This window comes from Polyodon spathula, chromosome 18, assembly GCF_017654505.1.
Source record: "Polyodon spathula isolate WHYD16114869_AA chromosome 18, ASM1765450v1, whole genome shotgun sequence".
NCBI lineage: Eukaryota > Metazoa > Chordata > Actinopteri > Acipenseriformes > Polyodontidae > Polyodon > Polyodon spathula.
This window is the reverse complement of record NC_054551.1, coordinates 35,444,456-35,467,151: the sequence shown is the minus strand read 5'-3', so window position 1 is coordinate 35,467,151 and position 22,696 is coordinate 35,444,456. Positions and strand designations below refer to the sequence as shown.

At 43.6% G+C, this 22,696-nt stretch overlaps 2 protein-coding genes across 6 annotated transcripts in view; one reads left to right on the top strand and one right to left on the bottom strand.

Moving 5' to 3' along the window:
* The first annotated feature begins 1,018 nt into the window (after positions 1 to 1,018).
* On the top strand, positions 1,019 to 6,312 carry LOC121330626 (KN motif and ankyrin repeat domain-containing protein 2-like). Its single transcript, XM_041277271.1, has 2 exons — positions 1,019 to 2,004; positions 3,130 to 6,312. The coding sequence occupies exons 1-2, from the start codon at positions 1,633 to 1,635 to the stop codon at positions 3,229 to 3,231; spliced, it is 474 nt and encodes a 157-aa protein (XP_041133205.1). The 5' UTR covers positions 1,019 to 1,632; the 3' UTR covers positions 3,232 to 6,312.
* Positions 6,313 to 6,885: 573 nt separating this feature from the next.
* Positions 6,886 to 22,696, bottom strand: part of lrp8 (low density lipoprotein receptor-related protein 8, apolipoprotein e receptor) — a 54,953-nt gene continuing 39,142 nt past the window's right edge. For 2 of the 5 annotated variants that reach the window (XM_041278458.1, XM_041278462.1), the window contains 11 exons: positions 22,319 to 22,354; positions 21,862 to 22,033; positions 19,077 to 19,304; positions 17,956 to 18,074; positions 17,188 to 17,327; positions 15,968 to 16,109; positions 15,137 to 15,289; positions 13,977 to 14,204; positions 11,682 to 11,750; positions 10,607 to 10,788; positions 6,886 to 9,599 (listed from right to left, as the gene is read on the bottom strand). In XM_041278458.1, coding sequence (XP_041134392.1) covers positions 9,561 to 9,599; positions 10,607 to 10,788; positions 11,682 to 11,750; positions 13,977 to 14,204; positions 15,137 to 15,289; positions 15,968 to 16,109; positions 17,188 to 17,327; positions 17,956 to 18,074; positions 19,077 to 19,304; positions 21,862 to 22,033; positions 22,319 to 22,354 — 1,508 coding nt within the window. In that variant the 3' untranslated portion in view covers positions 6,886 to 9,560. The remainder of the gene's footprint in view (positions 9,600 to 10,606; positions 10,789 to 11,681; positions 11,751 to 13,976; positions 14,205 to 15,136; positions 15,290 to 15,967; positions 16,110 to 17,187; positions 17,328 to 17,955; positions 18,075 to 19,076; positions 19,305 to 21,861; positions 22,034 to 22,318; positions 22,355 to 22,696) is intronic. The other 3 variants (XM_041278460.1, XM_041278461.1, XM_041278463.1) reach the window with 3 other exon arrangements.

The following is a 22,696-nucleotide window of genomic DNA, read 5'->3' as shown; positions in this document are numbered from 1 at the left end:
TCAGTTCTGATATTAATGCTGTGAGAAGGCAGTGGGAAGATAGGGCTAACAGTATTTACAGGTTATTGTCAATGGGGAGTCAAACCAGGGTCCAAAAACCACCAAAAACAAATACAAATTCTCTACCAGCAGCCTATAAACAGAGATTGTGTTCATTTCCACCAGAAAGAGTTCTAGTCATCCCACTCAGAGCTAAACTTGATCAAAGCTTGATTTGCAAGGGTAGCACAGATCGGGCTCCTGGCCAGCACAGGTTTCTAACCCAAGCCCAAAGGAGCGAGTTGGATGTGCTGTGCTGTGCGTCTGGTAAATGGGACTCATACCATTGCTTTGTGTGAACCACACCAATAATGAGTCTTTTATGCAGTGTAAATGTATCGGTGTGATAAGGAATTATCAGAATGGATTGCACGCTTTACTAAGTAGAGACAAGTTACAAACCAACAGCTTTAGTAGTAAGCAAAAAAAACACAGCCCACTCTCCACATGGCCTAATCATAAACCGAGTCTGTGGATTATGGAACCCATTTGAAAGCACCGTATTTATTGCATTGCAAGTGCTACACCAAGGGCAACTAATTTGGTATTGGAGTGTAATCAGTGTTAGTGCAGTGTTAGTACAGTGTAATCTCTGTAGTCTGTGTTAGTGCAGTGTAATCTCTGTAGTCTGTGTTAGTGCAGTGTAATCTGTGTTAATGCAGTGTTAGTACAGTGTAATCTGTGTTAGTGCAGTGTAATCTATGTTAGTGCAGTGTTAGTACATTGTAATCCGTGTTAGTGCAGTGTAATCTGCGTTAGTGCAGTGTAATCAGTGTTAGTGCAGTGTAATCTGCGTTAGTGCAGTGTTAGTGCAGTGTAATCTGTGTTAGTGCAGTGTTAGTACATTGTAAGTGTTAGTGCAGTGTAATCAGTGTTAGTGCAGTGTAATCAGTGTTAGTGTAGTCCAACAATGTAACATTAGGCACAATCACGTTCACAGTGTAATCTGTGTTAGTGCAGTGTTAGTACATTGTAGTGCAGTGTTAGTACAGTGTAATCTGTGTTAGTGCAGTGTTAGTACATTGTAATCCGTGTTAGTGCAGTGTAATCTGTGTTAGTGCAGTGTTAGTACAGTGTAATCAGTGTTAGTGCAGTGTAATCTATGTTAGTGCAGTGTTAGTACATTGTAATCCGTGTTAGTGCAGTGTAATCTGCGTTAGTGCAGTGCAATCTATGTTAGTGCAGTGTTAGTACAGTGTAATCTGTGTTAGTATATTGTAATCTGTGTTAGTGCAGTGTAATCAGTGTTAGTGCAGTGTAATCAGTGTTAGTGCAGTGTAATCTGCGTTAGTACATTGTAATCTGTGTTAGTGCAGTGTAATCTGCGTTAGTGCAGTGTAATCAGTGTTAGTGCAGTGTAATCTATGTTAGTGCAGTGTTAGTACAGTGTAATCTGTGTTAGTGCAGTGTTAGTACATTGTAATCCGTGTTAGTGCAGTGTTAGTACATTGTAATCCGTGTTAGTGCAGTGTAATCTGCGTTAGTGCAGTGTAATCTAGCAGCAGTGGATCAGGGCTGTGGGGTCAGAGAGAGCTTAGTTAAAAGCTTAGTTAAAAGGTTAGTTTTATAAAGTGCATTTTAATACTCTATTTCATGGTTCTTTGGGATGGGTTGAATAAACCATCATTTGTTCATTGTGAAAGCTGTTTCCGTAGTGGTGTACGATTCTTGGTACACAATACTGCTTTTACCATACTTTTACTAAGGATGCGAGGCCCGAGCGAGGTGCAGATGGTAACAAGCTCTCCCTGTGTGCACCTGCAGGCTGGTCAGACGGCTCTGATGCTGGCGGTCAGTCACGGCCGGACGGACATGGTGAGGTCTCTGCTGGCGTGCGATGCTGATGTCAACATCCAGGACGATGACGGCTCCACGGCGCTCGTGTGTGCCTGCAAGCACGGCCACACGGAGATTGTCCAGCTGCTGCTGGCCCAGCCAGGCTGCAGAGCACAGCTCACCGACAACATGAGCATAGGGAACGAGAGCAGCGAGCGGGCATCCCTGGGGGAAGGCAAACTGGGGAACTAAACAACACTGTAGTGCCCCAGAATATAGAGAGTTCGACCAGCAACGTTCCTTTCAACCATAACCCAGTCAGCAGTGTCACCGTATACCCAATGCAATACAATCAGCTTGCTGTATATTCCAGTAGAAGCAAGTTCTTTCTGCATAGCGCTGCCAGGGTGAGTCACGGGTTACAGCCTCATCTGCAGTTTGGTTTCTGTGCTCCCCAAGTAGTAAGAACATAAGAAAGTTTACAAACGAGAGGAGGCCATTCGGCCCATCTTGCTCGTTTGGTTGTTAGTAGCTTATTGATCCCAAAATCTCATCAAGCAGCTTCTTGAAGGATCCCAGGGTGTCCGCTTCAACAACATTATTGGGGAGTTGATTCCAGACCTTCACAAGGCAGTGGATCAGCCGTGGATCTGTCCAAGCCTTCCACTTCCATTCTGCACACTTTTCCTTTTGCTGAACGAGAAGCGAAGCCCCAAACATGTTGCTGACACCTGGGATCTAAGAGTAACAGCAACACACTTAGAATCAACTTTAAGAAAAGCATGTCAGAGACATTGATCTCCCCAGACACTGCTGTACATCACATCCAGACCAAGGTTAACCACACACACACTTCTCTAGATACATGGAAAAACATACAAAGACAGACAGACCCCCACCCCAAGATTCAATTTATCAGACATATTCCGTGAGAATGAGACACACACACACACTAACTTGTGCTAAAGAAGGTTCTCCGCAAGAATCAAGGCAGGGATAAGGCAGCCCTGTGTGTACCAGGATTGTGCAAATCAATCGTCAGACTTCGAACAGTGCTCAGCTGCCTATTGACTGTGCTGTGTGTGTTCTCAGCTCTCTATTGACTGTGCTGTGTGTGTTCTCAGCTCCCTGCTGACTGTGCTGTGTGTGTTCTCAGCTCTATATTGACTGTGCTGTGTTCTCAGCTCCCTGTTGACTGTGCTGTGTGTGTTCTCAGCTCCCTGTTGACTGTGCTATGTGTGTTCTCAGCTCTCTGTTGACTGTGCTGTGTGTGTTCTCAGCTCCCTATTGACTATGCTGTTATATTCTCTTTAGGATGGCAACACCGCTTTGTCTATTGCACTGGAGGCCTCCCTCTCAGAGATTGCTGCCCTTCTCTATACTCATGCAGACCAGAGGGACTCTCCGGCTCCATAGCAACCAAAGCCTTTCTCTTATTCCGAGCCACACAGCTACGCAGGGCCTACTCAGCAGAGCCATACAGCTCCCACGATCGCCTCTAATCAGGACTTCAGAGCAGCATCTATGTTTACTGTAGGTACATTCTCTCTATGGACTTAGCACTGTGCTAATGCCCTCGTACGTGGATTAGAACCATGTGAGGGACATGCAGTATGGCTGGCTATGAGGTGGGGGCACAGTGTTCCTGTGTGTTGCAAGCATGCTGCTCTTTGCCATGTTTGTGGAACACCGCTGTTTCTCAGTGTAATCATGACCAACCCATACCTGCTTTGTGTGAAGAAGATGAGCTGATTACACAGTGACTGTGTAATGTGAATGTGACAGTGAATGTGTTTAATTTACACAGAAATAAATACATTTTAATAAAACTAGCGGAAACTTGTGTTTCATTTATTTATTTTTTTACAATTAACGTCACATACAGGCATTGTGGTTGCTGTGGAGGGCACACTGATTTTTTATATTTTTATTATAAATGCCCGAGTTCTGTACTTCTCGTATTCCAGCTCTGCACTATACCCCTTCTGCACTGACACAGCGGAGCCCCGAGGGCAGACGGGTGCTGCTCCACTGGCTCTGTTGACCTGAGCGAGAAGCAAACTATGAAACTCTGGCCTCACAACACATCTGAATCTGACAAGACAAAGCTGATTAAACTGGCCTAGCAATTCCTCAGACAGGAAGCTCAGAACAGCTCAACCCTCGCAGCAGGAAAGGGTTCAAACTATTAATACGATGCGAGGCTGGGAAAACCTATCTACAGAGCATTCCCAGCGTACTGAAATAGTGAGTAGTGACTCCAGGGGTCTAATTCATTTTACAGCAATGTTTAGTGCTCAGCATCCCTCAACCAAGCTGTGTGCTTGGAAAAGAAAAAGAATAAAACTTGCAAATATGACTGCAGTATGATAAACAACATTGCAGCTCTAATTTAAAATCCTAACCATAACCCTGAACAGAGAAGCACTCGCAACCCACTGTGTTACTGCTAACTAAACCAATCACAGACACAAACAACATTGCAGCTCTAATCTAAAATCCTAACCCTCAACAGAGACGCACTCTGAGCTAAGCGGAGACAACCAAACTCATTGCACGTGGGACCTAGGTGTGTCTGTGGGAAACACGATCTGTAGAGCAACAATGATGAGCAGCATGGCACTCCCCACAGCAGTGTTGCGAGAAGCACAATGACTGACAGCAGAGTAATGAGTTACACTGGGAAAATGCAGGACTATTTAATCATTTACTTATTCTGGCAAGAAGCAGAGTGTTATTATGAGCACAAGGCGACCCCACATTTACCCTTCCTGACAAAGCCAGTCACTCATTACTTTTTTGGCTCGGAAATATACAGTTTTTTATTTCTGTTTTTGGAATTGTTTTTGTCTCGTTTTTATAGGCTGTTATTTCTTGCTGCCTTTTTTTTGCCAGGACCCCCTTGTAAATGAGGTGCATGTCATGGGTTCTGTCCTGGTTAAATCAATACATTTGAATTTGAACCAATGAATAAACTATTGATTTTAACTGGAGCTCAGCGCTTATGCATTGGTAGCGAGGCTGCAGTACAGGAGTAAAGCTATCAAATAAATTAAACAGGGAATAGGCTGATGAAACAGATTGCAAATCGCTTTGCTTCGATATGATTAGCCCAGAGGTGCAGCAACAAACACTAATGGGCCTGTAATGACAATAAAGATGGACCATAATTGTGTTATTGCTATATTTGTATTCAGTTTGTGCATGCATTCATCAAGAGTTTTTAATATTGTAAGCTGTGCAGAAAGCATGCTATTAAATAAGCATGCGTGTAAATTGTGATTCAATTATATGAATCTTATTCATGTGCTAGATGTGTCAAGAATTAGCGTGAACATTTCCCATTTACATTGGAGCTGCGTTCCTGCTGTTTGTCCTGTTAAGGCATTATCAGTTGCAGGGTTTATTGACGCATTGCCACCCCGCTCCTGTGCGCGGTGTGAAGACATCTTACCTGGATTCCGTGCATTCCTCCAGCATCACAACGAGCCCTTCAGATCCCAGCAGTGCTATTGCACAATGATGCACTGAGTTCCATTGAGAAGCATTCCAGTGGAAGGCTGGTGAAGAAAGTAACCCTACAATTCACACTTCGAGGAGCAGAGAAGAGCGATGGCATACATTCCACAGAGAGAGATTAATACAAGAAGACTTCGGGACGCTGGAAACTTCACCAGATCATAGGACCAAGACACTAGTAAAATAATTGCATTTTTGTACTTCCATATTAATGTCAGGTTTACATAAATCCCAGAAATATTCCATTTTATGTTATGTATGTGTTTGTTTATGTAGGCTATGTTACCCTGTCACATATTTGTGGGCATCTTGTTGTGTTTTTCAGTATTGTTATAATTACACACACACACACTATAGTGTGTATTGAGTCCTTGGGTCTGGAGTTAGTTATAGCATTGGTTCCCAAATATTCTTTAAAGAAGATCCTGACACATGACAATGCAATGGTCCGCAGGCCGAGATAGTCAGTTCCTTTACATTAATACAACCGCTATGTTTCTGGTTACTGTAAATTTCTTTACTGCGGAGACTTTGCCACACCCGATAGACCTCTATTACAATCCGTGGTACGGGTAGCATGCCCATCACACTCCCAGCAGGACCAATGGAAGCACTATGTGTAAAAAAGATATACAAAAACACACAGCTACTTTTATAAATGTATTTGATCTATATCTATCTATATATATAGGAACAGTTCAATTTTATAGAAAGATGAGAACGACCATTTTGGTATATAGTACTGTATAAGATTTCCTATGTAAGTACAGCAGTTGCTACATATTAAACCACTCCTTAAAATGCACTTGAAATATACATGAAAACCAACAAGGCACCAATAACTTAAACAACAAACTCAAATAACAAACAGAGAAAGACAACGGGGTACAACAAGGCACCAATAACTTAAACAACAAACTCAAATAACAAACAGAGAAAGACAACGGGGTACAACAAGGCACCAATAACTTAAACAACAAACTCAAGAGAAAGACAACGGGGTACAACAAGGCACCAATAACTTAAACAAACTCAAATAACAAACAGAGAAAGACAACGGGGTACAACAAGGCACCAATAACTTAAACAACAAACTCAAATAACAAACCGAGAAAGACAACGGGGTACAACAAGGCACCAATAACTTAAACAACAAACTCAAATAACAAACAGAGAAAGACAACGGGGTACAACAAGGCACCAATAACTTAAACAAACTCAAATAACAAACAGAGAAAGACAACGGGGTACAACAAGGCACCAATAACTAAACAACAAACTCAAATAACAAACAGAGAAAGACAACGGGGTACAACAAGGCACCAATAACTTAAACAAACTCAAATAACAAACAGAGAAAGACAACGGGGTACAACAAAGGCACCAATAACTTAAACAAACTCAAATAACAAACAGAGAAAGACAACGGGGTACAACAAGGCACCAATAACTTAAACAACAAACTCAAATAAAGAGAAAGACAACGGGGTACAACAAGGCACCAATAACTTAAAAACAAACTCAAATAACAAACAGAGAAAGACAACGGGGTACAACAAGGCACCAATAACTTAAACAAACTCAAATAACAAACAGAGAAAGACAACGGGGTACAACAAGGCACCAATAACTTAAACAACAAACTCAAATAACAAACAGAGAAAGACAACGGGGTACAACAAGGCACCAATAACTTAAACAAACTCAAATAACAAACAGAGAAAGACAACGGGGTACAACAAGGCACCAATAACTTAAACAAACTCAAATAACAAACAGAGAAAGACAACGGGGTACAACAAGGCACCAATAACTTAAACAAACTCAAATAACAAACAGAGAAAGACAACGGGGTACAACAAGGCACCAATAACTTAAACAACAAACTCAAATAACAAACAGAGAAAGACAACGGGGTACAACAAAGGCACCAATAACTTAAACAAACTCAAATAACAAACAGAGAAAGACAACGGGGTACAACAAGGCACCAATAACTTAAACAACAAACTCAAATAACAAACAGAGAAAGACAACGGGGTACAACAAAGGCAACATAGAATAAACCCATTCTATTATGAAATAACAAATCAAAACCGAAACAGATACAAAACACTTTGGCTGAGAATTAATTTGTGTTACAATCAAGTAGTAATACAAAAACAGGAAACTGCACTGCTGTTGCACACGAAAAGTCATATTCAAGGTCTAGTCTCATTTATTTATTTATTTTTTTGCAGTATTTTATAGTTTTTTACAGAATTGTTTATCAAAATGTTTGCAATATGAAAGCGTATTTACAAATCATTACCATTTAAAAAAAAAAAAATCACCCTTCCCCCTAGATTTTGTACACAGTGCAGAAGGCATTTCAAAGTTTGTGCAACAAACAGCATAGAAAATGGAACGGTCTCTGATATGGCTGCATTATGAATCAAGTCCACACTAATAACCAGCAGGTGTGTTAGAAATTCCCCAAGTCTGAAAACACAGGTAACAAAGGGACTGTGACTCTGTCAGGTACCAAGCAGCAGCAGTAATGGCCAGGGTGGAGCTGTGGAACAAAGGCATTGCTCAGTGCCGTGCCAGTTAATTCACAGGACTGCAGGGCAAGTACTTTCCTAGTATACTGACCTGGGTTTAGCATTTAGTAGTTATTAAAATATCTACTGCTTTTATGAATGAATTAAAAATAATAAAAGATTCTGTCATCACTGGCTTCACACGTTAGGATAGCTATTGCACATGACACCCTGCAAGCTGTTGTCCGACGTGTAAATGATCACATCTCCTCTCCAAGCTGCATGGGGTCGACTGCCCTTCGCTTCCTAGGGTGAAATGCGTTTGTTATAAACACTCTTGAAATCTCATCCACTCCTATGGGAGAGATTCTCAAAGCATTAAATAAACCTATAACGTCAAAACACTAAACTCAAGCTGGGACTGTAAGAAATGAAGTATAAAACGCCCATCTTGTTTTGCTGTGTCTTGAAGGTTTACCATGCAGAGAAGCATTAAATGTGATGTTTTATATATTTTAAATCTGCCAAAGCTGGCAATTTCTGAAGGATTTGCAGCGCTCTGCTTATTAACTGCTAAGGAATCCCATCCAGTCTGACCATGGCGCCCCCTAGTGGTGTGCTTCATACTAGTAGCACTCAGTGTTATCCATTACCATTTACAGTAACTGTGAATCCAAGTGGAGAGCTGGCAAAATAATTAAGAAACCTCAATGAAGTGATTTTCCCCTGCTTGATTCAGCTGCGGAGAGGGAAGAGACCCCACTCACACAGCAGTACAAACCTACTGAGCCTCTGGGTTCTAAGAGACCCCACTCACACAGCAGTACAAACCCACTGAGCCTCTGGGTTCTAAGAGACCCCACTCGCACAGCAGTACAAACCCACTGAGCCTCTGGGTTCTAAGAGACCCCACTCGCACAGCAGTACAAACCCACTGAGCCTCTGGGTTCTAAGATGTCGCAAAAGCCTTGGCATTGTAAGAAAGTGTGGGGAGAGACATGGGACGGGCTCTCTTGCAATCCCAATCCCCTCTGTGGATCGTTCATGCATGTGTTTAAAAAAGGCTGATAGAATACCCTGTTACACAGCATCACTACCACCTCAATGGCTATGCTGCCCAAGCACTTTGATATAGTGGAGATGAATGCTTATGGTAAAGGGCACAGAGTCCACCCCCCGCAGCTCACTAACCTGGCACTACCCATTCTCCACAGGGCTCTTCTTTACCAGTTACCAATCTCAAACCATTTTCACACCTGCCCCTTCCTAGCTACCCCCCACCCCAACCCTCTCTGCCACTCTTCCTTTTTGCCTGCCAGTGGTGAAATTGCAGCCTTTTCAGTGCAACACTATCCACAAAGTTTAAAAAAAAAAAAAAATCTGAAACAGTGAACCATTAACCAGTAAACTAGTCCAGTCTGTGGTGGATTGCTTCTCTCTATCCACACAAACATGATGGGCAACGAGGTTAGTCATCATTAACAGGTTGCTTCAGTTCTGTAAAAGGGCAGTAGTAGTACAACAAGTTAAACTTGAAGATCACAAAAAGGATTTGCAGGTATGTAACAAAAACATAAGTTTAAAAAAAAAAAAAAAAAAAAAAAAAGCTCCCCCACCCCACCGCTTTCTCAGCACCTCGAACCTGCAGCCGTTGCTCTCCTGGTTTGGCTCGCGGTCGCCGTGGACGACGGGCCGGCGTTCCCCTCATGGCAATCCATCATCCTCCAGACTCAGAGCCACGCGCTGCAGAGAGCCGACAGAAACACATTACCAAAACAAGCACCGTGCTTTCTGTGCATTTCATAATGTAATAATCCCATTACAGCTGCAAATTCATTTAGCCCTGGGTAGCAGTGGCTTGCCTTGTTGGTTTTATAATGGATTTGGGGGTTAAGAAAATACAATAAACATAACTGCAGGGGGTTCCCTTTGTTCTGAAGTACAGTGGCATTTTCTTTCCTAGTTTTTAATCATCTAGCCCAACAAGTGTTGACATTCCACTTGTAGTGCAGTTCAGAGATCTGAGAGCCCTGCTGTATCAGCGCGACACTGCCCACAGGCCTCTGCACAGCGGGGCTCTGCACAGCGGGGCTCTGCATCTCCTCTTGGGTCCCAGGGCACTGAGCCGAGATGCAGGTTCACAATGATTAGTCTGGGGCAGGCTGGTCACCTGTGCTAATGGCTGGGATATTTTGTCTTAATAAAGCTGTTAATACACAGTACATATTGAGAAAGGAATTTTATCAATGTTAAATCTGAGGGGTTTTAAATTTTTTTTTTTTTTTTTTTTTTTATTTCAGACATTTATTTTTTTAATATATTCTAAAATGACCATAAACAATAAGTTATAAAAACAAAAAATGATCTTTTAGTGGTACATAATTACAGGGAACAAGAGTCAAAGCCCTGTTTCCTATTAAATCAGTTTAATCCCTGTGGTTAAGTAGTAAATATAGACTTGTATAAAACACACACAAGGATTCAAAAGAAAACCTTTTCTCAGCACAACATTCTAATTTTCTCCTCCTGATTAAAAAAACTAACTGTGGCTGCCTTTTAAAACTTATTCAGTGTTTTCACACACAGTGAAGGCTCCAGCTCACTCTGAGTGCGTGCATGGCTGTCCCCTTGTGGGCTGCGGTGAAAAGCCAGGGCGCTTTGTCTGTCTAAGCAACGATGAGCGCTCCCTGTGTGGAATGACAATGAGCCTCGTTGTCTGGGAACACAGTGGCAGGAGTTCTGGCACTCACAGCTGGGTAGACGTGGCCGATCTGCTCTGTCCTCCCGATGTGGATCTCCTCTCCTTCCTCCTCCTCCTCCTCCGTGGTCTTCCGGTACACGGGATTGTCGAAGTTCATGCTCTTTGTGTTCTTCCTCCTCCAGTTCCTCCAGATCAGATAGCCTCCCGTGCACATCAGCCCGAGCAGCACTGCTGCACAGAGACAACAATCAGCTGAATGCATGGATACCAGCCCCACAGAGACAACAATCAGCTGAATGCATGGATACCAGCCCCACAGAGACAACAATCAGCTGAATGCATGGATACCAGCCCCACAGAGACAACAATCAGCTGAATGCATGGATACCAGCCCCACAGAGACAACAATCAGCTGAATGCATGGGTACCAGCCCCACAGAGACAACAATCAGCTGAATGCATGGATACCAGCCCCACAGAGACAACAAATCAGCTGAATGCATGGGTACCAGCCCCACAGAGACAACAAATCAGCTGAATGCATGGGTACCAGCCCCACAGAGACAACAATCAGCTGAATGCATGGATACCAGCTACACAGCTTTTGCTGCCCAGTGTCCAGCAGGTCTGACATTGAGGGAATAGGCATTACATAGGTATGGGAACACCCAGGACAGTTCAGGGTAAGCAGGAACCACACACACAGTCATTTCAGTGTGTGTGGGCATTATCTATTTGTATAAATAAGGGTCAGGAGAAAGATTAGAGAATTGACGGTTGCCGAGCACATTTGCTGCCTCGTTTTTAGCAAATCTACTCATTCATGTGGATTCATACACCAGCAGAGAACTCAGTAGGAATTAAATACAACAGAGTTCTTTTGAAAAGCATAATTAATATTAAATTTAAAATACTGGTTCCATTTGGGCATTGAAATAAACGAATGCTGCCAAATGAACATGTTGTTCTCTTGTCTGGCCAGGAATGCTAGTGTATTTCTTTCAAAGGAGACTAGACTTGGAAACTCTGGGGATATTTACAATCAACAAGAAACAGCTCTCCTGTCTCTGCCTGGACCTTGCTTTTCAGAAAGGCCCAGGCTGCAATATTCTATTGGTACAAACCTATAGGAATGATGATGCAAATCACTGCCACTGTGACACTGGTTCCGAGAAGATGCTGCTCACCCCCAGCTGAAACAGAAAGAAACACAATCACAGGATCCCTGCAAGCAGATCGGTGTTTATTAACACCACAAATCACAGGATCCCTGCAAGCAGATCTGTGTTTATTAACATCACAACACAGTACCCCTGCAAGCAGATCTGTGTTTATTAAAATCACAATCACAGGATCCCTGCAAGCAGATCGGTGTTTATTAACATCACAGCAGAGAGAACTTGCTATCCTTTCCCCTCTTCACACAGAAACGTGCGCTGCACCTGCCTTGGTGCTGTGCTGTGCTGAGCCAGTGCACAAGTAAAAGCGCGGGAGAATGCAACGTGCTGGAGCAGTGCAAAGGTAGCGTAGTAAACCAAGTTTCAGCGATTCATTTTACTGCATGAATACAGTGTGATACTGGTAATACTCAGGAGTAGTTTGCTGATAATTTGTAGTCTGCAGTAAACACATGTGTACTTGTACATAATTACAATGTTTTTATGCGTAGTTACAATGTACTTAATGTCTACATTGTTTTGCATTCTATAACCCTATTTTGATACAATTGTGTGCTTACAGATATCAAACGTTTACACATTAAGTACCTATGCATAATAACATTGTAACTAATAACTGCTATATAAATACACAGCAATTCCAGACACAACTCAGACTTCGAAATCTGGAAAGCTCAAAGCTTTTATCAAGTCTGAGACCAATTACACAGCCTGCAGATCACTCCAGAGCAGTTATCAGCCTGATCTGTTTTCAATTACACAGCCTGCAGATCACTCCAGAGCAGTTATCAGCCTGATCTGTTTTCAATTACACAGCCTGCAGATCACTCCAGAGCAGTTATCAGCCTGATCTGTTTTCAATTACACAGCCTGCAGATCACTCCAGAGCAGTTATCAGCCTGATCTGTTTTCAATTACACAGCCTGCAGATCACTTCAGAGCAGTTATCAGCCTGATCTGTTTTCAATTACACAGCCTCCAGGTACCTGTTTTTATGATTAGAGCCTCACAGCCTCCTGGCTACTTTTAATAAAACTAGTCTTATAAATATTGATGTACTCTAGTTTCTTCATTAGAAGTCTATGCTATCGCCTGCGGTTTGTAAATGTAAAGTATTTTGATTAGGCTACATTTTGATAGGCCTCACCACTCTAACGATAATGAATGCGCTGAATGTCAAGACAGTGCCGGTTATCTGAGATGAGGTGGTTACTTTTGATTTCCTGTACATCACAATCGACCCTTTAATCCATCAGTGTATCCTTTATTTCAGCGTTGTGGTTTTCATGTGCAATAGCGCTCACAGAGCGTCAGAGACTAGGTGCATGACACTGTAAATGACATGCAGTATCACAATACAACACAACCGTTCGCAACAGAAAACAGGATTTTTGGATGCATGGGTGTAATACAATCGTCTCCTTTGTTGCTCTTCATTTGCCACACAACGATATCGACAGCTTGCTTGCTGTTCCGCATGGCCAAGGAGCTCCGTGCAGCTCGTCTCGAAACCTCCTCTCCATCGCCGCTTTGCTCTCACTGGTCTGTGCTCTCCCGCAGCCTCTCAAGAGATGCCCTAGAGCTACAGCTTCTTTGCATCTTCCTTTTCATATTGCAATAGTGGCAACATCAGCTAAAGCTTAAAGCTTTAGAGGAGCTTTGTGTGTTTCTGTGTGTGCGTCTGATAACTCTGCTGTTGCAGCCCTTGTATTTAAAATGAAAACATCGCTAATCACTTACTGCAGTTTACTGCGGTCGAGTAAGATGGAAATCGCAGACATGGCAAAGTGTGGTAAAGCATGCTGAAGCATTGTAAAAACCAGCACGGTAAAGCACAGACGATTTATAGTCTAAGCGACTGCAAAATGACCCAGATAAACTGGTATTTCAAATTAGTTCGAAACTACTGATCAGCCATTTGAATTTTCTGTTCCAAAAAACACAAAAGATGAAAATAATATTGTTGCTGCCAGATGGTGGGGAGCTGCTGTTCAGTCCAGCTTATTAACTGCGCACATCAGCTTGCTGGTTCAGAGTAACCCTGACAAATGGCCATTAGCAGCCTGAATACCTGCTGGGGAGGCTGCAGGTGTTGTGTAACTTGGACAATCGTTCAAGCAGCACACCACCTCCTCACTGCAGCAGTGGACAGTATACCTGCAAAATGTAGGTGCAAAGTAACAGCTATGTTTTACACAAAAAGGGTACATTTTCATCAGGGACGACACAAACAGGTCTTACACTGATGTGACAGATTGCTGTTCTCTCTCAGTTGGTTGGCCGGTGGCAGGGTGGTGCGCTCGCTGAGCTCCTCTGGGACTGTAGCAGGAGGCTGGGAGGGGGCAGGGCGGCTGGCAGCTGTGCTGGCTGTGTGGAGGGCGGTAGTTGGGATGGTCGCTGGTCTGGTAGTGCTGGAGGTGGTTGTAGTGGTGGTTTTTGGTTTTGTTTTTGTTCTCACTGTGGGGACACCTATGGAGTAAATCATGAATATTTAACACTGTTCTCCAAGAACAATCTCCTAATCATCTCCCATTACTGTGTGCAGCAATGCCAGTTAACCACGGCCGTCTCATATGAGGACGGATTCTAGTTTTATATAGGGGGACTTCTGGAAGACGCAAAAGCATGATGACCTCTCAAATGAGAATGACATTTATTTATTTTTATTATTTTCAATGAAAAAAATGTGTCCAATACTACTTTTTTTCAGCTATTTGTAATATTTCATGTTATTGCAAAGTTATTAACCAAAACAAGTTTTTAGTGCAGATTTTCTTCTTAATATACTTGAATGTAATTGATACAAAAAAAAAAAAAAAAAAAAAAAAAAAAAAAAAGCAGGATGCACCTGCCACACAGAAAAAAACTAAAACAAATGAAAAGGTATAGAATAGGAGAGCAGGACACTGCCGAAGTGTGCAGCTGATACAAAGCAGGACAGTGGCCAGCAACACCAGTGAAGGCCGTCACCATTCCCGGATTATACTAGCACCTGTAGCTGCAGAACGGAGGAGTGCATTGCTTTAAATACGCCAGCACTGTGCTGCCTCCTCATTAGCACAATTGGCTGCCACATTGTTGGAAAGCGGTAGCTGGGGGCGAGGCGGCCTGACAAAGTGAGTTTTTGAACAGCATACAAACTATTGCTTTCCTACAGCAAAAATCATCCAAAATACATGGTTCTTACTGATCTTTCAGAGATGGCAGAGTTTATATGGTTCTTCCTGATCTTTCAGAGATGGCAGAGTTTATATGGTTCTTCCTGAGTACAGTAAATGCTCGCTGTTCAGACTATCTGAACTAAACCACATAATTCAATAATAGCAGCAGGGAGTTCAACATGCTGCTTGCTGGTGAGTGAATGAATAGTGACACTGAGTGCTTTAAAAACACACCCTTACCAGTCTGGCAGTGTCTCATGTCGGGTTGCAGCTCCATGCCGTCCGCACAGGCGCACGTGTATTTAGGGGAGTGCTCTGTGATCTGGGGTGCAGGGAGACACAGGTACTCGCAGCCACCGTTCGGTACAGAGCCCACGTTGCAGCTGTCTGGAGCTGCAAAGGAAGACAACAAAATCAGCTTCCCTTCCCTCGTCTCCAAATACCAGGACCGTGGCAAAAAGAACTTAAACAATATGATCGGTGTGTCAAATTCTTTCAGGCAGAGCCAACGGAGAGAATTTGAATACTGAGCTAAAGATTTAAAAATCAGCCTAACCCTAAAACGAAAGAATGTAGTACACTTTTACACTGGTCTGTCTCTCCGCCCCAGGTAAAGAGCGCGGCCCGTCTCTCCGCCCCAGGTAAAGAGCGCGGCCCGTCTCTCTGCCCCAGGTAAAGAGCGCGGCCCGTCTCTCTGCCCCAGGTAAAGAGCGCGGCCCGTCTCTCTGCCCCAGGTAAAGAGCGCGGCCCGTCTCTCTGCCCCAGGTAAAGAGCGCGGCCCGTCTCTCTGCCCCAGGTAAAGAGCGCGGCCCGTCTCTCTGCCCCAGGTAAAGAGCGCGGCCCGTCTCTCTGCCCCAGGTAAAGAGCGCGGCCCGTCTCTCTGCCCCAGGTAAAGAGCGCGGCCCGTCTCTCTGCCCCAGGTAAAGAGCGCGGCCCGTCTCTCTGCCCCAGGTAAAGAGCGCGGCCCGTCTCTCTGCCCCAGGTAAAGAGCGCGGCCCGTCTCTCTGAACCTATGCCCAACTGGTTATGTTTTGAGGTCCAAAAATATAATTCCTGGGTGCAGACTCCTACCTTTGGGCTGTCTGAGCTCATGAAACACAACGATATCGTGCGGGTTGTTCAGGTGTTCCGCCAGCGTGGAAACATTGTGTCCGGTGAGCCTGCTGGCGCTGTAAATGGCTTTGTTTTCAAGGTCTGTCCAATAAACCCTATCCTGCAAGAAGAAACAGAACTGTCAAAAATGCTGAGCGGGCAGCGACAGATGGAAATGAAGGCTCTGATATTATAGGGAGGAACGCCTCATCCAGAGAGACACTGCATATCAATGCTGCATATCAAACCGGAATCTATGCCAGATCCTTTCAACACATCAAGGCTTCAGGGAAACTGTGTCGACTCAAACAGCTCGATTTACATGAGGATTCCATCCTCATCAGCCATGTGAAGGGCAACTAAAACAGAACGAGGGAATGTCTTCACTCTCGGCTCGATGTTGGGTCTGTTTAACTAAGACTAAACAGCCAGTCTACATAAACATTGCATCAAAGTATATTTATTCCTAATCATCATTAGTGGCATTTTTTTCTGAATGGGGAAAAAAAAACATACCAATCGAAAAAACAAATAAGAAATGACTCAATATTTCATTTGAGCCTCTGAACTAAAAACTGAAACTGAAACTCGTTGTTTATTTGTGGTTTGATGCTTTTATTGGGTATGTTTCTCCTTAAAAAATTGTGCCAATAACAAATTTGAGTAAAGAAATAAATAAATTGAGAATTTAGCCCAAAGACTTCTCGTCAAAACACTTTTGTCTAAACGTGTTACTTTAATATGTTTATTGGTTTCTTTTTAGCATGAATATTAATTAAAAAACAGCTGGGCAAAAATGCAACATGTGTTGACACCAGTGACAGTACAGGGTCTAATTGTTCCCTTTTTTCCTGCAGGGTGTCGTGGAGAGATATTGACAATACACAGCCAATTGGAATACGCCATGATGATCAGAAAATAGCGCAAACCTACAGTATATGCCTAATCAGCATTTTTAAGCATTCAAATAATTTTCTATTAGCAAGGCCACAGACACGGTGCATGGCAGTGATGCTACTGAGATTGACATACTGCTAATGCTGAACCAACCTGACTTCCTACCTGAAATCTGTTACGCTCTCCTGACCACCAAGGGGTTTCAATCTAATTTCAGTCCTGGCTGCCATTCAACAACTGGATCCCATCTGACAATATGCCCCCGCTGGTCCTGCTTTACCCTTCTCAGCCCCCTTCATTACCTCGAACACTGCCAGGGCGGATGGGTGACCCAGGTGGTGTGGAGATGAAAGCAGGACCTTCCTGCTGCCTCCGCTGAAGTCCACACTGGAGATCAGGTGCAGCTTGGAGTCAACCCAGTACACACGCCTGCTCAGCAAATCTGAAACACAAGCCTCTGCTCAGCAACGGAACCCATAACGAGCAATCACCGGTCATATCACAGCAAGGGAACCCATAACGAGCAATCACTGGTCATATCACAGTAAGGGAACCCATAACGAGCAATCACCGGTCATATCACAGCAAGGGAACCCATAATGAGCAATCGTGTTTATCTCCCAGTTAACAGCATATAAAATACAAACTGTTGCTATTGTAAACCATTACTTTGTAGACAATGACCCTCAAAAGAAGTTCACTCCAACAGACCGTTAGAATTGACAGCATTTCATTACCTTAAATCAAGCTGACTATTTAACACAAATCTCTTCTGCCGGTGTCCAAAGATGTTGCAATGAGGGGATGTTTTTTAGATTCTGGTTCTATTACAGAACCTACCAACACACCAAGAACCGCAGTGCATGGGGACACAGTATATATTAGGAATTAGGACTCTGATTGGTTAGAAAGGATCTAGTGGTTAAAATACAATCCAGAGGGTATGTGGGTAACACAAAAATAAATCAACGAGTGACACAAATCCCCAAGCAGATGAAGATGAGATTGTGTTTGGGCACCTATGTGGCATTGTCAGCAGATATCCACAGCCCCCTTCCACGGGTCCTTACCCAGTGCGATTCCGTTGGGCCACTCTATGTTGTGGGAGACCAGGACCTGCCTGTCCACTCCGTTCAGCCCAGCCTTCTCGATCTTGGCTGGGTTCCCCCAGTCTGACCAGTACATGAACCTGCAAAATCAAAACCACCAGCAAGTTACCAGTGTGCACTGCAAACACAGGCAGGAATCGCTGCTTTACATTAGTGATTTGGAATGCCTGAAAATCACCAACACAACTCAAACACATTTCAGCAAGGACTTTGTGTTAGTTTTTTCATAATTCATGAAAAAAATCAATAAGAAAGCTTTGAGCCATATGAAAAATATTGTTTGATTTTCTATAAAACTAGACTGTTGCTTCTTTAATACCAGACTAGAACAGCTTCATTAATGGAAGGCTTTATTTATTCAGAAAGAACTTGATATAACTCATGACTAAGTTTTGCTTTATGAAACTAGTCCTGGCAGCACGTCCACTACAATAAGTGTTTGTAGTGGCACCGACAGTGCAACTACAAAGTGACTCCAGTACTGTACCGACAGTGCAACTACAAAGAGACTCCAGTACTGTACCGACAGTGCAACTACAAAGAGACTCCAGTACTGTACCGACAGTGCAACTACAAAGAGACTCCAGTACTGTACCGACAGTGCAACTACAAAGAGACTCCAGTACTGTACCGACAGTGCAACTACAAAGTGACTCCAGTACTGTACCGACAGTGCAACTACAAAGAGATTCCAGTACTGTACCGACAGTGCAACTACAAAGTGACTCCAGTACTGTACCGACAGTGCAACTACAAAGAGATTCCAGTACTGTACCGACAGTGCAACTACAAAGAGACTCCAGTACTGTACCGACAGTGCAACTACAAAGAGACTCCAGTACTGTACCGACAGTGCAACTACAAAGAGACTCCAGTACTGTACCGACAGTGCAACTACAAAGTATGGCGGTATCTGGATTGTGGTTCTAATTAGTCCCGGCTCTAATGAGCACTTCTTTCCAGAAGTAGAGAATACCAGCCATGGTTAGCAAATACTTGTGAGCTGTTGTGTTCCAGCTGCTTCCTAATGAAACCCTGTTTCCAGCACTGTGCCCTGCCTCAGGCACTGGGCTCACACCTACCCCTGCTTTGGATCCACTGCTATTGCCCGCGGCTCGCCGAGCTCACTAGTGATCAGCGTCCTCCTCTTCTTCCCGTCAGCAGTGGCCACAGAAATGCTCTTATTCCTCGAGTCGGTCCAGTAAATGTTCTTGTGGACCCAGTCCATGGCCAGGCCCTCGGGGGAGTGCAGGTAGCTGTCGATGAGGGTCACTTGCTGGGACAAGTCCCTGGCTTTGTTGATGTAGGCGCTGGAACGGTAAAGCCAGACAGCGTGAGAAACAGACACTGCACATTGCCACATTGCATCTTTTGGTGTGGTGGGGAAGCGTCCACCTCTAGAAAGATCTCGTTAGGAAGCAATACGGTATGTGGGGATAGGAACACGACAGTAATCTCATAACAGTTTAATTCATTTTGTGTTTTATTAAGCGCTTGAATGGTCACAATATACAGGGAACAAGTTCCAGTGCGTCTAAGAACAAAGTAAAACCAGGAACGACTGAGGACCTGGGTGTGAGATTAGATTGAAAGATGCACAGTCACAACAATATTTTAAAAAGGCATTGATATGCCAGTAACTGTATTACGTATTTACCAGCATACCAATGTTTCCCGATTATAGCTTTGGTGGTGATATGTATGAAGTGTATGTATGCGGATTTAAAAAAATATGCCTTATTCATCCCATTCCAGGGCAGAAAATGCATGAGACTTTTTTGGGGGCGAACTTTGTTAAAAGTATGAAGGCCAGCACCTCTGCTCTAATTGAAGTTATTATTAGTGTAGGAAGATCCTCTGAGATCCCTATTTTTAGGGAGGCTCTGTCCCAGTTTTAAAGAGGCTGTGAAGAGAAGAACAACATGCAGGAAAGTGGAACACGGCAAGTCAGCACCATACATCAAGCATGTCCGAGTGGGGCTGTGACACTACTTACAGCACGCAACCAATGAGGATACTGACTTGTCATTGCTTGCATCTAGACTATATTAACAGCGGTTTTAACCTTGAATAAAAGGCCATTCATTCACTTCAATTCTCTCCCTGGGAATTATGCCTTCTAAATGAATAAATACAAATATTTCACTGTGAAAAAAACATGTTTAGCTTTCAGTTTGGGTTTGGATGTGAAGTAAAACCAAAACCAGATTAAGATAAGGTGCATGAATTGCATGAGTTTCTCAACAATAGCTGTGACCTTTGCTGCTGTTAGTCTTCCTCTGCTGACTGATCTGAGGGTATAAAATGAAGCAGTGCTGTATTAGACACAGACTGGTGGCACAATGAGAAGAGAGAAAACATGCCCCGCTGGATCTAGCTGTGCAGAATACATTTACTTCATTTGAGGCTGGGGATCACAAACTGCAGATGTTTACACATCTTCATATTTTCCGGCTTGCTATCAACTTGGCAATTTGACGCCTGTGCAAATAAGCGAGCCCTGTTTCACTGCTGTTACAATGTGCTGTCTGCAGGAAAGATGGAGCCGTGCCAGCCAGAACAAACACCCCAGTCAGCCTGCTTCTACTTATTCACGCTGCGGATCCCTGGGAGATCACCCCAATGAAATAGCTGCTCTTGTTTCTTGTTCACCCTGCGGATCCCTGGGAGATCACCCCAATGAAATAGCTGCTCTTGTTTCTTGTTCACCCTGCGGATCCCTGGGAGATCACCCCAATGAAATAGCTGCTCTTGTTTCTTGTTCACCCTGCGGATCCCTGGGAGATCACCCCAATGAAATAGCTGCTCTTGTTTCTTGTTCACCCTGCGGATCCCTGGGAGATCACTCTAATGAAATAGCTGCTCTTGTTTCTTGTTCACGCTGCGGATCCCTGGGGGATCACTCTAATGAAATAGCTGCTCTTGATCCTTGTTCACGCTGTGGATCCCTGGGAGATCACTCTCATGAAATAGCTGCTCTTGATCCTTATTCACGCTGTGGATCCCTGGGAGATCACTCTCCTGAAATATCTGCTCTTCAGCAGACTGTTTATGCGCATATCATTTATGAGATCAGTACTAATCTGCATGGCAGAGTATTCATTCTTACAAGGCATTTGGCTTCCCTTGGTGTTTGACAGGCAGCAAGCTTCTGACAGCACACAAAGAAGCCCCAATTAGACAGAACTGTACTTAAACTGGATTCTTTTGCGGCTGTTGTGCTGCTGAGAGTGACCTTTCTTAAATGGAGAGGTTAAACATGTGGTCCATTCAGTAAGTTCCTGTCATTGTTGTCAAAGCTGAAAATGTTCAAAAGAAATAACGTGCTTTGTCAATTTCTCAACAAAAACAAGCGGAAAACCTGGACCTGTATTGTGCGAAGGGCAACAATTAACACACACAAGACTTTCACTTACAAAGTGTGGATCCACACAGAAAGCCTGCGTTATATAAAATGCCCATGAACAAGCAAATGTAATGACCAAATTAGAAAAGAAAAGTCTGCATAGAGGTTTTGCATTGCTGCGTTACCCAGAAGCTGGATATCCTGGAAATGCTTCGAACTTCACGTCTTAGAACAAAGGGGTAAATCCCTAGCCGACACTTTAAAAACAGCCCCGAAACCAGGACCAGAGGACAGAGTGATGAGGGTTGGTATGGAATGAGTCACCTAGCCATGTTACTGATCCTGAAATCACTGGGATCCTAGAAGACTTTACAAAGCTTGAAGATTTCCAAGCTACTGTGCTTTGAGCCGGTGGAGCACTGATGGGCAGGGCGGCCTCCTCCTGTTCGTACATGTTTGATGTTCTCATGACTGGGTTTGTGGTAGCAGTAAGAGGAGCAGGGTCCTGCCCCTGGTTCTACCTGCATATCCTGCGCTGGAACAGGTCACACCAGTACACTGTGTTGGTGGCCACGTCAACGTCCAGGGCAATGGCGTTCTTCAGCATGGAGACCACCTGGGTGTAATCCCTCTTCACCAGGTCTATCTTGCGGATTTCGTGCCGATTTGTGAACATCAGGTATGGACTCTTCCCTAGGGGGGAAAATAACTACATTAAAAAAAAAAAAAAATCACAACAGCATTAGACGTTCACAGCTGGGAAAGCAATGTAAACGTGCCAGCAAAATGCCATTAACCATTGATTCATGAGACACAGCGAGAACAAACAGGAGCTCCAGGAAAGACAGAATGAAAGCATGCAGATTAAAACACCTGATCTGTGCACTAATTAGTAAAGACTGCTATTGTTTAAGGGCAAGTCAAGGGAGAGTGGAAAGAATTTTCTGCTCAGCACTGGTTTGTATTATCAGCTCCTACCTGGCAGCATCAAGTCTGTGGTTTTAGGTGCTGTTCCTGAAGGGAGGGGAAAGAGTCTTATTTACTTGTTTAGCAAATCCCTAGGGAGGGATTAGTCTACTCACCCATAACCTCTTTGATTGCAATAAATCCCATGACAAAATCACCTAGACTCCCAACACATGCAGGCAGACACACACACGCGCACACACACTTAAATAACCCTTCAATACAAATCTCTCATGCAGAACAGAATAGAAACTAGCACAGGTTACGTGAGGAGGATGATGATACATAACATGCAACTGGGTTTACAAATGTACTTTCAGCAATGTTTTTAATTGGCTGGATTGCCACACATAATGACTTGATTATAAGATGAATAAGTGAATGGCTTCA